Source organism: Papilio xuthus, unplaced genomic scaffold (genome assembly GCF_000836235.2).
Source record: "Papilio xuthus unplaced genomic scaffold, Pxut_1.1 DF827714.1, whole genome shotgun sequence".
In the NCBI taxonomy this organism is placed as follows: Eukaryota; Metazoa; Arthropoda; class Insecta; order Lepidoptera; family Papilionidae; genus Papilio; species Papilio xuthus.
In genome coordinates this window covers 5,001,730-5,015,290 of record NW_013530935.1, presented here as the reverse complement: position 1 = coordinate 5,015,290, position 13,561 = coordinate 5,001,730, and the positions used below count along the sequence as shown (strand labels likewise).

The 13,561-nt window shown below is 32.2% G+C and overlaps 1 protein-coding gene across 1 annotated transcript in view; it reads left to right on the top strand.

Annotated features, from left to right (window-relative positions):
* Positions 1-4,519: 4,519 nt before the first annotated feature.
* The window catches only part of Hcs (holocarboxylase synthetase-like protein), a 12,748-nt gene continuing 3,706 nt past the window's right edge, over positions 4,520-13,561 (top strand). Inside the window, exons 1-10 of the mRNA XM_013310888.1 lie at positions 4,520-4,945; positions 5,252-5,511; positions 6,257-6,410; positions 6,588-7,311; positions 8,006-8,201; positions 8,883-9,007; positions 9,998-10,130; positions 10,762-10,938; positions 13,104-13,292; positions 13,377-13,561. Coding sequence (XP_013166342.1) covers positions 4,810-4,945; positions 5,252-5,511; positions 6,257-6,410; positions 6,588-7,311; positions 8,006-8,201; positions 8,883-9,007; positions 9,998-10,130; positions 10,762-10,938; positions 13,104-13,292; positions 13,377-13,561 — 2,279 coding nt within the window. The 5' untranslated portion in view covers positions 4,520-4,809. The remainder of the gene's footprint in view (positions 4,946-5,251; positions 5,512-6,256; positions 6,411-6,587; positions 7,312-8,005; positions 8,202-8,882; positions 9,008-9,997; positions 10,131-10,761; positions 10,939-13,103; positions 13,293-13,376) is intronic.

Here is a 13,561-nt window from a genome sequence, read left to right as displayed (position 1 = left end):
TTTTTCAGAGAGGAATGCTTTATGCATACTCCGCGCCCCGGGGAGACGCGGTAGTTATGTGGGATTCTCCTCCATAGCGGAGGCATACCCACTAAACCCCTCTGTTCCTCCAACGCATCGGGACGGGACCACGGGCACGCTTTCGCTCTCGTTCGCGGCCCCGTACTTCGCTGTCGCCCTCAATTCCGTCTGCGCGGACTTAAGAAAAACTTAATTAGTAGCCTAAGTGTTCTTCCAGGCTATATTCTACATACATGTCAGATTTCAGAGAGATCTATGCAGCCGTTCTGTAGATATCTTCGTTAGAAGTTCGTTAGAAGTAGATGTTTGTTAAACATCCGTCCATCTAAACATTCGTATTTATAATATTAGCAAGATAAGAAGTAATATTAAGTTGCTAGTAACTTATTTAGGTCTTACTAAGTTATTGTGAAATAGCACCTTAATATCTGTATTCTTGTATCGCCTTCATTTCTTTTAAATAGTGGTAGAAAAATAAAGTTTGTTTGCTTTTGATGGCAAATACTAAAAGCTAAAAAAAAAAACTACAAAGCAATTGTTTTTAAAAATTCCCTATATTTAATTTAATGGATGTTATCAAAATCTAAACACTTTTTTTTCTGTTTGTCCGAATGTCAACGCTTATCTTGAATACGGTTGAACCGATATAGAGGACCATTCGGACGCAGGTAGAAAGATATCAGATGAAGCCTTTAGGTTATTCTTAACTGCGAAATCAAGCAAAAAGAATCTCACTGCCTAACACTGGCCAAAAGTTTATACCATATTTTTTAACCCAATAAAATGAAAATTATGTTATGTTTTTTATAAGAGAAGGGGACGAACGAGCGGCGGGAACACCGAGGTGATGTTAAGTGCATTATCACAATTTATTACACAGATATACATAAACATCCTTATGACCTTCATCATCATCAGCAATACGTGCCCACCGAGGAGCTCGGAGTCTACCCTAAGTTAAGGGTGATTAGGCCATAGTCAACCATGCTGGCCAAGTGCCTTATGATCTTATTTTGACTTTATTCAAGCTTAAAAATGTCACTATTTTTGCTTTAGCACAATGTCCAATATTTAAATGAAAATAAAAAAAAATGAATCATTATTATAAATGCGAAAGTTTAGATGGATGGATGTTTGAAGGTACCTTCGTAACGACTTCACGGATTTTGATGAAATTTGGCACACATGTTGAACATATTCTGGAAGAATGGAACTTATTAAGTTTTTTTAAAATTCCGCACGACAGAGTCGCGGGCGACAGATAGTAATAAAATATATTTTTCTCGTTGCGTTATCAGCGAGAGAAATTATAGCATACGTTACTTATATATTATATGTATATGGTAATATATTACAATAAATATATAGCTATGAGATAAATATAATGGCAGAGATGCAACAATAGCTGTAATAGGGTCAATAACTTTATTTTACAATTAAAAATATTACGATAATACTTTCATCATCTTTATTTTCAAAAGGCATGAGTTAAATTGTTTTCGTGACAAATTATTATAATCAAGCTGTCAATAGCGACTCCGTCCGCGCATAATTAATAAAAAATACTTAATTAGTAGTCTATATTCTTCCAGGCTATGTTCTACATCTATGTCAAATTTCAGCGGATGAAGCCGTTCTAGAGATACCTTCTACCAAACATCCATTCATAAATCCAAACATCTGCATTTATATTATTAGTAAGATTACTACTAACACTTCAAAGCCAAATAAACACTCGTCAAAAACAAGGAAATTCTATTGGTGATTAGGTGAAAAAAAAATAGAAGACGTATTGAAAAATGTTATGGACTCCTTTCACTTATCAAACAAAACAGTATTACTTTGTTTTCCTTAATTGTCTTAAGGTCGACTTTAAAATGTTTCATTTTAAATACTAAATCCTAAACAAACTCACTTTTTATCATTCATGGTCAGGTGAACGTCCTGCCCTTTTCGTTTTAAACATAAAAAAACCGACGGCTATTTTTGTGAGACCTTTTTCGTATTTCACAATTCAATAAAATCCGAAGTGAATGGTTCAAACTACCTGAGATGTCGTCCAAAATGTACACCAAAAATGTGGAGGCGAATTTATAATATCCCACCTTTTAACCTAATCGAAATACTCAATGGAATAATGTTTGTATGTATGTTTGTATATAACCTCATATAGTCAAAATTACTAAGATGATTTTAAAGTGGTGATTATAGGCCCAAAAAGTAACTTTTGCTTACTTTTGAATAAAGAATAAAAATTTAATTACTGAACGAAAAGTTGAAAAACAAGACGAAAAATGGATTCCCGACTCCATATTGCGAGGAGTAAGAACAGGGTTAACAGGGTAGGGGTACGTAAGGGTTGTTTTTTATATTTAAAAAAATATTTTGTGTATTATTTTCTTCATATTTTTCTTGCATTCCCCTGACCACAAGGCACCATTATCGTTTGACGATTGACCTGATTCTAAACGATTATTCTAAGTTTACAATGATGTATTGCGTTCAAGGCGTTAATAATCCGTTCATACGCATTAGTTCTATAAATAGTAATAATTAATAATAAGCTATCTATTTGTTTTATCAACATGGTGTATCCATTCTGTTTTTTTTTATTTTCGAATGTGAATTTTATGGCCTGCTGTGTTAACAGATGTGATAAGCACTAGTGACTGAGTTCTGCCAAAAGCTGCTTGAAAAAAAAACAGACGAATTCATAACCTCCTTGTTTTTGAAGTCGGCTAAAAATACTTTTAATAGAATTTTACATTGCAATTTCCTGTGGCAGGTAGTAAAATTCGTAATAAAGTTTTAGCTGTTCTATAAATATGACACTATAGTTTAATTTTAGTGCCAAGTAAGTAATACACAGTTGGGGCGTTAGGGTAGGGCGAGTTGGGGCTCCCGTCCAGGGCGCCGGGCTCGTATAGGGGCGCCTGCGGTGCCCCCTAAGATATATCTTTGAAAGATTTCCCCGACACAAAAAGGGGGGCGCTATGATAATCTCGCCCAGGGCGTCAAAAAAGTTAAAACCGGCCCTGGCAATACAACAAGATATAATTTTACGTCTCATATTATCTATTGTACGTTAACAACAAGGAAAAAGAATATATTCTGTTATTTACTAGGTTTATCATTTATTTGCTTAACCGTCCCAGTGTGGTCATGCCCTTGGTCTAAAGCGCCAATGCTTGTTGACTGCACACCACGTAATAGCAAGGAAGTAGTCAGGTTGTCATGAACTCGTGAACTGATTATTTTAATTGATTACTCTGACATATGTAGCTTGCAAAATAATACGTAGAACAATCATATGCTTTTATTTCAGTTATTATTAATAACAACGTGTGCTTATTGTTGTCAGAATTTAATAAAGAGAAAATTTAAGAGTTATCTACTAATCTTATAAGAAATTACGGTAAATACTTGAAAAATGTGAACAAACTTGTAAAGCTAATAAAAAATGTAACAATGAACTTTTTAAGGCAAAGGTTCAATAAGGTTTAGGTCAAAACCTGTTACTTTCTGCCTAAATAAAGAAAAGAAACCTATGCACTTTTAAAATAACGTCTATATCATAAACATAGGAATATTTTTGTATTTGCACACTAATCGATAACGATAAGAAGTAGGTAATTATTATATTTGTAAAAGGAGTAAGTTTATAATGATAATGGTCGCTTAGACCGTGATTTTATGGGCTATAAAAATGGGGTTAAAGTTCTCAAATACGCAAGTAACGAGACGTAACAGATAATTTGCTTATTCCAATCTGCTTATTACTACCAAGGCGGCCACATGCATGAAAGTATAATAAAAGAGCAGAGATGCACTCACCGAACTACTGAGATATTTTAAAATATATGAACGAAGAGAGATTCAAAATCTTATCTTACTAATGTTATAAAAGCGAATGTTTAGATGGATGGATGGATAGTTTAGTAATATGAAGGTAACTCCGAAACGGCTTAACGGATTTTGCTGAAATTTGGCATAGATGTAGAACTTTGTCTGGAAAAACAGATAGGCTACTTTTTAAGTTTTTTTTAATTCCCCGCGGACAGAGGTGGGGACGACAGCTATAGCATAATATTGGGTTCCGAAGATGATTGACATCGTCTGCGAAATATGTTGAACGATTGATTCAATTTTTAATGATCTGATTAAAATATTTCCAATTAATAGTGATAGTATAAGGACAATAAAATAAGATATAACTTACTTATATTTACAATTTGCCAATATTAGTGTTATCTGATGTAATTCAGAATGTAACGGTAACATTTATAGCATAAAATTTATAGAGTAACCTTTTAATCGATATTAAACCATTTATGTACGTAGCAAAAAATACATATTTTAAGTTGAGTTGTTTTTAGTTTCTTACTTTTGTTAGAATTTTTTTTTTGTTTGGTGATCTTTAGAAAATGTTTAGTTTTTAGACGCAACTTCCTTGACATCTCTCTGACGTTTAAAATTTCATTCGAATTTTTATCTGTGTTCTGCCGTTGTGCAGTATTGAATTTATTAAATTTAATTTATTTCCTTGCTATTTCTAGTTAAAGTAATGAATTAATAATGTCGTATTTATAATTTTAACAGGAATAATTACTCTGTGAAGACGTAGTTCGATATATCTAATTCAGTGATATAATATTTTAACCCATAAGATAAACCCCGTAATCGATAATACATTTTTTAGTTTTGTCATGTTATTATACGCAAAATATTACTTTAATATGAAACTGTAGTGTGTGTTGTGCTTGGTGCTTAAATCTATCTTGCCTAAATATGTTATTTACACCGATTTACATTGCAATGACATTTATAAAAACTTGGCGAATTCGCTCTTTCCGAGCTCGCCTTCTAGAGTTCCTCAGTGGAAATACAAGTGTGGCTTTCTGTAAAGTACCTGAGAATGCTGCTGGTAAGAGTAATATTTATATTAAATTTCAACAAAATTTCTGTCATAAATTCCAGCCCCCACAGTACTGTGCAAGTACATAATACTTGCATTGAAGTACTATTGTAAGTTTCCGCACTCTGTTTAATTACATAATACTTATATCAAAAAATTTACCATAACCTAATATGACGAGATTTGTAATTCTAAACCTTTATGTAACAAATATTTTGATACTCATCAATTTGCTTTAACTAGTCTCACTTCAATTGCGCCACTGATGAAGCCTATACCTAATTTTTGAACTCAATAATTGTACAATATTTACAGAAACACCAACATTAAGTTCTAAATTGTGTACAAATCCTAAAAATGCATATCTCTGTGATTTATTGGATTATACAAATGCTTCAAGGATATGTAGTATGAAACCAACTCAGTGTATAGATGTTGGTGACTGGGTTACATGTGCTGGAGGCCTGCCTTTAGGGTCTAGTGATATATCACCCGTAACAGACTTGGATGTTGAAGTGCTGTTTGAATGTGAGATGGAGCCACATGAAGGAAGTTCACACCATGACATAATCTCTGTAAGATTTTTGTTTTTATAAAAAGACAGAAAATAAATAAGTCAACTGGTGTTAAGTGATCCATAGGAAACAAGAGAATTCTTATTGAAAAAAATTCCTGCTCTTCATCTACTTTGTTCAGACTATAACATTCTCCATACTTTTTTTTTAAATTTGTTAGGAAGCATGGTACTTTTTTTAAGATATTAGAAAATCTAGTATATGCTGGTTATTTACCCTTTTTTTCTCCCTAGAATCTATTACTCACTAGTTGTCATCCACAACCCTGTCTGAGAGGAAAAAAATAGAACATATTTAGTAGCCTATGTGTTCTTCCAGACTATGTTCTAAATGTATACCAAATTTCATCTAGATCAGTTCAGCCATTCTGGAGACACCTTCAAACAAATATCCATCCAACCTTGCTTACCTTATTTTACTTATTTATGTCATTGCATACTATTATATCAGTTCCTAATTGAATTTTATTAAACTGCAGAATCTGATTGATTTATGTAATTTGAACATTCTATGGTTTCCTTTATTTGCTAAGACTTTCATCCAATTTTAAATTATTTTGTAGAGATTATATCATTATTATTTAAAAAAAAGGCTAAATACAGTCAAACCTGGATAGGCGAAAAACCTTGATAATCCTAAAAGTAATTCTTTTTATTTTTCCTTAAATTTAACCCTATTTCATAAGAGACGTAAGTCTTTATCACATATGTAGAAATGTATTTTTTTTTAATAATTATAATTTCAGTTAGAGTCTTTGGGTCAGCCAGTGGCATGGAAGGCAGGTTCACATCTAGCTATTGTGTTGAAAACCAACATGGAACATCTCAGTATGGTCGGCTTTCATTTTGTAGGCGGGGAATTTATAATAGACCACAAACTACCTGTTGTTAGGATACAAAGTAAGTTATTAAAATAGTTTTGTCTTAAATTATACTTACTATATTTTCAATCATCTTATAAAATTGCATTTCAATACTTTAAAAGATAACTTTAAGACCAATGGTTTAATTAAAGTAAACTAGCTGTGTTTGTAAACAAAATTGTTATTTATATTAAAATTAATACCACCTTTACAGCAATCCAATTATCAGGTGAACCGAACAAAGCAACCGATCCATCAATGAGGGGATTGCGAACTGACATACATCATGGGTTAAAACAAACACCGGAGTTATTCCAATGGTCTATCCATGCTGCATTACTGAAGAAATTATCCAAAGTTGTTGATATCAAATCTGATGTCCGAAATACATTTGAAATGAACGGAGGTAGTGACCAATTGGATGCACCAAAGAAAACTGTTACATTAGCTGATGTAAGCACTATAACAACTAGGTCATTGTCCGCTGAAGATGAACTTGATAAATCAGAGGAATTTGATGAGAAAAATATAGAAAAATCACCGGAAAAGAAAATGATAGATGATGATAAAGAGGTACTGGTGGAAAATGTAACGGTAGAAATTCAACATAATATAACACCGAAAAAATCAAGTTTAAAATTAGATTTGAAGAAAGGCACAAGTCAATTATCAACTTCCTTACTAAATATATCCAGTCAAATAAAATCTATAACAACACATAAACGTATTGTCAGTACAACTGGGCCAAGGAAAAGTCAATTGCAAGTGGAAATACCTGTGAAGGAAGAAGTAACTAAACCAAATAGCATACCAAAGTCATTGAAAAGTTCCCGTCCACTAATAAATACTAAGTCACCAAATGTTTTGATATATTCAGATAGTTTAGCTGCTAGAGATAATTTGGAAGCCTCGCTTAGAAAAGTATTGGATTGTGACAGGTTAGTCAAATTATTATTACAATGTCTAAACTAACATTGTTGAAAATATCTTAAAAATTTATCAAAAAAGAGTCTTGTCTGCCTGTCTGTTAGTTCTAAGCTACCGTCCCATCAATATTCAGCCAATTCAGTTCAGCCGTTTTTGAGTTATATTTATAATAGATTAATTAACTTGGTTTTCATTTACATAATACATATATATTATATAAACTAGCTGTTGCCCGCGACTTTGTCAGCCTATAATATGGCTGGCTTCCGGTTCATATCTCGACAAAATTAGTCCATCCATCATACCTGGAATAAATGCCACCTTACAGACAGGCATATGGACAAAAATTGTTTTTCATTATCAGCTACCCAAATATATGTGTACGAAATATGATTTTTTTTCGGTATTACACACAGACACCTGAATTTTATTAATATGTATATATTCAATATTTTTTTTATAATAACATGTTATAGAGGTTATGCTAAAAAATAACCTAACCTATCCTATTTCCTAATAATATTATAATATAAATGCGAATGTTTAGATGGATGGTTTGTTTGTTTGTTTGTTTGAAGGTATCTCCAAGACAGCTGAACTGGTCTCGATGAAGTTTGACATACATATAGAACATAGTCTGAAAGAACACATAGGCTACTATTTTTTTTAAATTCATATTTTAGAGAAATATCTTAATATTTGTAGGTATACGATATACGGTGTGTCTCGCGAGGGTTTAGAGCAGGGTGCATGGCGCGGGCGTGCTGCGCTGGTGGCGGTGGCGGGGTGCGCAGGGCGCGCCGCGCCGCTACTGCTGGCACACCTGCTGGACGGCGGACGTCTGCTGGCACTCTGCTCAGACCTACTGCATACTGTACTGCCGTATTACAAGACTGCTGAGGTATGTACCATCACTGTGGGCTTACCAATATTTGTGATTTCGTATCTTTATCTACAATTATGACAAAATTTATATGATTTTTGATGTACTTTAAAGCTGATGTGTACACGAATTTACAAGTTAAAGAATTATAAGTACAAATTTTGTCAATGGTGTTTGTCACAAATTTTCGAAGTTCTGTTCGAATCCGTACTATCACTTCCAACGTGGTGCGCCAAAATGGCGGAATCAAATAGGCACAAAATACTACGTCTTTTAGCCAGTCCATTTATAGAGGCAGAGACTTATATACACAGGATGACACTAAAGTGCTATATATGGTACTCGGGCTAGTTAATATAGGAGTTGAGTCACTGAGGGACGTTGCATGACGCGTACAATATAAAGGGTGATATAAGTGTGTAACTAGAGGGTGTCACCTGACGTGTAATATAAAGGGTGTTCTGATAGTTCGTCGTACAGTACACCACTTTTTTATGGCCAGTACTGAGTTGATATTGTCATTGCTGACCTTGAGACCCGACAGTAAGAAATACAGACACGTTGTAAGACGTTTTATGACGAATAAAAAAAATGGTACAGTCAGACTTGAATAAGAGTTTAAGGACCCCGAAATGTTTCTCGTTTATCCACGTTCGACTGTACAGAAGTACTAAAGCGTGATTATTGTTGTTATTTCAGGTTAGGGAAAGTGAAATAGTCCAATTCAGTTACGACAAATGGAAGTCTGTCAAAATGAAGCATCATATTTTCTGCTACCAGGCCTCGCCCGCCAAGAAACAGTTCTCCACTGAAAGTGACAGACAGTAAGTTTTTATACATTCATACTGTCACCGAATTAAAAAAAAACTTAATTATTAGTCTATGTGCTCTTCCAGACTATATTCTATATCTATTACAAGTTTTAGCCAAAGCTATACAGCGGTTCTGGATATAAGTAGTAATAAACATCCATCCATACATCCAAACATTCACATTTTTAATATATTAGTAATATAATATGTTTTAATAAATAACATTTTAAAGCAAAATCTTTAAAATGATTTTTTTTAATAATATATGAGAAGAAATTCAAAGATATGTGTGAAGTCAACCCGCACTTGGACAGCATGGTGGACTATGGCCTAATCACCCTCAACTTAGGGTAGGCTCCTAGCTCCTCGGTGGGGAGATATAGTGAGCTGATGATGAATATTTTAAACCTATTTAGATGTGTTTGGTTTTAAAACTGATTATATTTTTTATAAAAACATTTTTAATATAATTTTCCAGAACAAGTCAAGAAGGCAATTTCAGCCGGTATGACGTATTCAAAACATATGCATTTATCATATTTTTTTTAAATTATATTTTGGCGAAAAAAAAAATTCGCTTTTTTGCTGTATTTATTAATGATATAATTTGCTAAAGATAATATTAAAGTTAACTATTATGACTGGAACACGATTTATCACCATTTAAAATTTAATTTTATCTGCATGTTATAAATATTTCAATCCATTAGTCAATTTTTAGTGTAAAAAAATAATCGTAGATTTATAATAATAATAAAAGCTTTAGATTTTAGATTAAAAAAAAGTTAATAAGTTGAATTAAAAAAAATTGCTTATAAAATTATTAAAAAAAATCACTTTTAGGTGACAAAAAATGTTTTATATATTTTTAAATCTAAAATTTCATTTTTAAAAAATAATTTAAAAAATGCATGAAATAATTCGAATAAACACTATAGAATTTCATAAATAAAATAAATAATCTTTGATCACAAGAATGGTATATTAGTTGTAATATCTTAGACCGTCCAAATATACTGGTCATCCGGGACACGAGCTGGACATCCAAATCCTGGCGTCAGAGGAGACTTGGCGCACTCCCTCGCTGCTGCAGGCGACTGATCTCGTCAACAATGGAGTCGCGATATTCTCACAGGTTTGTATATTTTGTAATTCCATTCACAAATCCGGCACGTCAATATAATTTTACAATATCTGATCTGATTGTGTTTGATCTTTGAGCAATGATTTGGATGATAATACGACATTTTTATACGTAAACTGATATATACACACGGCTAAACACTTACGTATATTCGTCCGGTGGCGGCACCGACTAGTTTCGAGCCCATCAGGGGCCCTTCAGCAGGATGAGTGGTACTGGTATTTCGCGGCCGCGGCTCTCAGCTCACTGAGCGTCAACAGTTTAGTATAATGTCTCACGAAAGTTTGAATAATTTAATTTTTATACGTTTTAATCGATGAAATACTAATAAATTTTGAAATAATAATAGTTATTCATATATTATATAAAAATAAAAATCCAAAAGGTTTACAACCCATGACTTACGCTACACGTAGCAAAAGTAAATTATAAATCCAAATTAATTTGACATTTATTATTATTATTATATTATTCATTTATTATTATAATTTAGAGCATTAATAATTTAGGTATTAACTAGTAAGTAAGATTTATAATCATATAAAACATCAATTAGACTAACAGTTTAAAAGTCAGGGATCGTCAACCTTTTTTCGACAAAACCAAAAAAAAAATTTTTCAGATACATCTCGAAGCGGATCCAAATGATTATTTAGGTGATGAAGGTTTTAAAAGCAATGATGCTCGTTTGGGCATCATTCACAAGATCTTGGGGGACATTTTAGGACTCCATGTGAGGGATCCCAAGGAAATACGTCAAGTTGATTACACTATGGGATACTTTTTAGGCAATCATGTGGTAAGTTCAAAATTTATAAATATCGTATCGTTATTTTGTAACGCATCCACATTTTTTCATTAGCTACATCATTGAGACGTTTATTTTTTAATTTAACCCTATTTTTTTATGATTCAATTTTAAAAAATTCATAATTTTTTATATCTATATTACATACTTAAAAAAATCGTGATAATTAAATATGAAAAAATATTTTTTTTAGTTTTTTTTTTATTTTATCTAAATTTATTTTTAGTTATAATACAAAATACAGGAGAGCTGTATAAATGAAAAATAAACGTCTTTTTTCATTTTTAAAAATATATTCTCATAATATATAATAGTGCAGTTGTTATGTGATTGAATTGCATTGATTATATGTAAATTAGATATATATAATACATAATTATATAACACAATATATAACCAAAGTGTCATGTCCAAGTATATACATGCTTCATAGAAACACCATCATACGATAATCTACACAAAACAATATTTTCTAAAATTACAATATTTTTACCAACTTTGTGTGTTCTGTGAACAATTTTTTTATTTTTTTTTTTAATCTAACAAATATTAGAACAGTACAGATACGTAATAAAATGTAAACGTCAAAATATAATTATAATACTGCAAGACCGATTTGATGGTTTTTTTTACAATGGCAACCTTTTGAAATCTTAAATTATATTTTGAAAATAAATCAGTAAAAAAACAAAGAAATAATTTGCTTTTTTTGTAATTTTAAACATATAAAAACTTCGACATAACAGAACACACATAGTTGAATAGTATTAGAGAGAGAGGCACACAGTAACAATACAAGAGAGAGAGAGAGAGACAACAACAAAGTGTTGATATGCGCGTGTTGTCCGCTAGGGCGCGTGGGCGGGGCGCGGCGGTCACGTGACGGTCTGACCGGTGAGGCCCGCCGACCTTTGCACGACCTTGCCTTACTTACGGACATTTCAAGAAGTAATATGAAAAACTATCCTTTGCTTATGGCATTAAATAGAATGAAATCGGTGAAAAATAGACCAACAAACCAAGATGGCGGCTCAATATGGCCGCCCTTTGACGTAGGACATAGACCCATTGCACGGCCTTTTTATTTTTTTAGGAAAAATTTCGAGACAATGGATGCCGTTGAATGTTTTAAATCGTGATATATACAATATATTGACTATTTTATTTGCGTATTATTAAAAAATAAGATATTATTTTTTGCGTCAATAATATCGAGACATAACAAAGAAGAATATTACTTCTTGAAATCTCCTACATTTTACCTTTTATGCGTTAAATTTAATCGTGCTTATATAGCATGGGGCTAAATCCTTATATCTAGTGAACTACGCTTTTGTATTTTACAGGCTGTTTATAGTCTTTTATATTTTGCTATCCAATTGCCGATAACAAAGTTAAAGTAACAAATTAAATTAAAATTATAATAGTAAAGCTGTGTGGTAAATAATTTGCTAGTCAACTTTGCTAATTTAAACAAATTATATATTAAGCTATTCGAGAATATTGAATACATTAAAAAAAAATTACAGTTAGATTTTTTTTTTCGAGCAACTCAAATTTCGAACAACTGACTTTTTCTGTGCTAGAATATTTATAGCTAAGCATCCATATGCTTCTCTTATATTAAATTTAACAATTACTAAGAATTATATCTTTAGAAATAAATTAAAGTTCATAACGGAAATTAAAATATAATATTAGATATTGCTGTATTTAACGCTAAAAGCTGCTTAGAAAAAATAAATTTAGGCAAAGAGCACAAGCTACTATTTCTTATGCAAATATTTCCGGTGAATTTACGTCAGTCAGTGTTGCATGTTTTCGATGTTTTGGAGACTTCTATCGCAAATTTTATAATATTAATTAACAATTAAAAAGCTATTTGAAAAATATTGCAAAGTCTTTTTATTGTTCACGAAATTATTTACAATTACACTTTTTACTTTAATTTTATTGGCTTTTAAATTTTGTATCTGAAATTAATATTAAAAAGTTACAAAAATGTTATAATACCATATATTAAATATAATTTCTTCTTTTTTTCAATTTGGCACTTTATTATTCTAAATCACATTTTTTAATGATAGAAGTCTCCCGTCGAAATGTATTGGATTTACTTATAAAGATTTAAAAATAAATTGTCCGTTTTTATATAGGATAAGATATCGTTAGTGGATAAATGGTGTTCCCCTGATGATGAAGGCAGACGTATACATAAATTAGATAAATTAACAATACAATGGTGCATGAGAGGAGAAATGCCTTTAGAGTCTCCGTCTGCAGAATTCTTGCCCGTATGTCTCTATGAATGTCCTGATAACTTTTCAACTGTCGAATATTTTGATGTAAGTAAACAGATATCGATAAATTACTTTTAATAATCTGTTAAAATTTAATAGAAAATTTTATATATGATAATTTACTTCCAGAATTTAACCTCGATATCTCTCGGTCGGCTCGTAATATACACTGAAGTGATAGATTCCACAACACTAGTAGTAGACGGGGGGTCGCTGTCGCACGGCGTGGCGTGCGTCGCGCGGCGCCAGCTGGCGGGCAGCGGGCGCGCGGGCAACGCCTGGCTGACACCCCCCGGGCAGGCCGCACTCTCTAT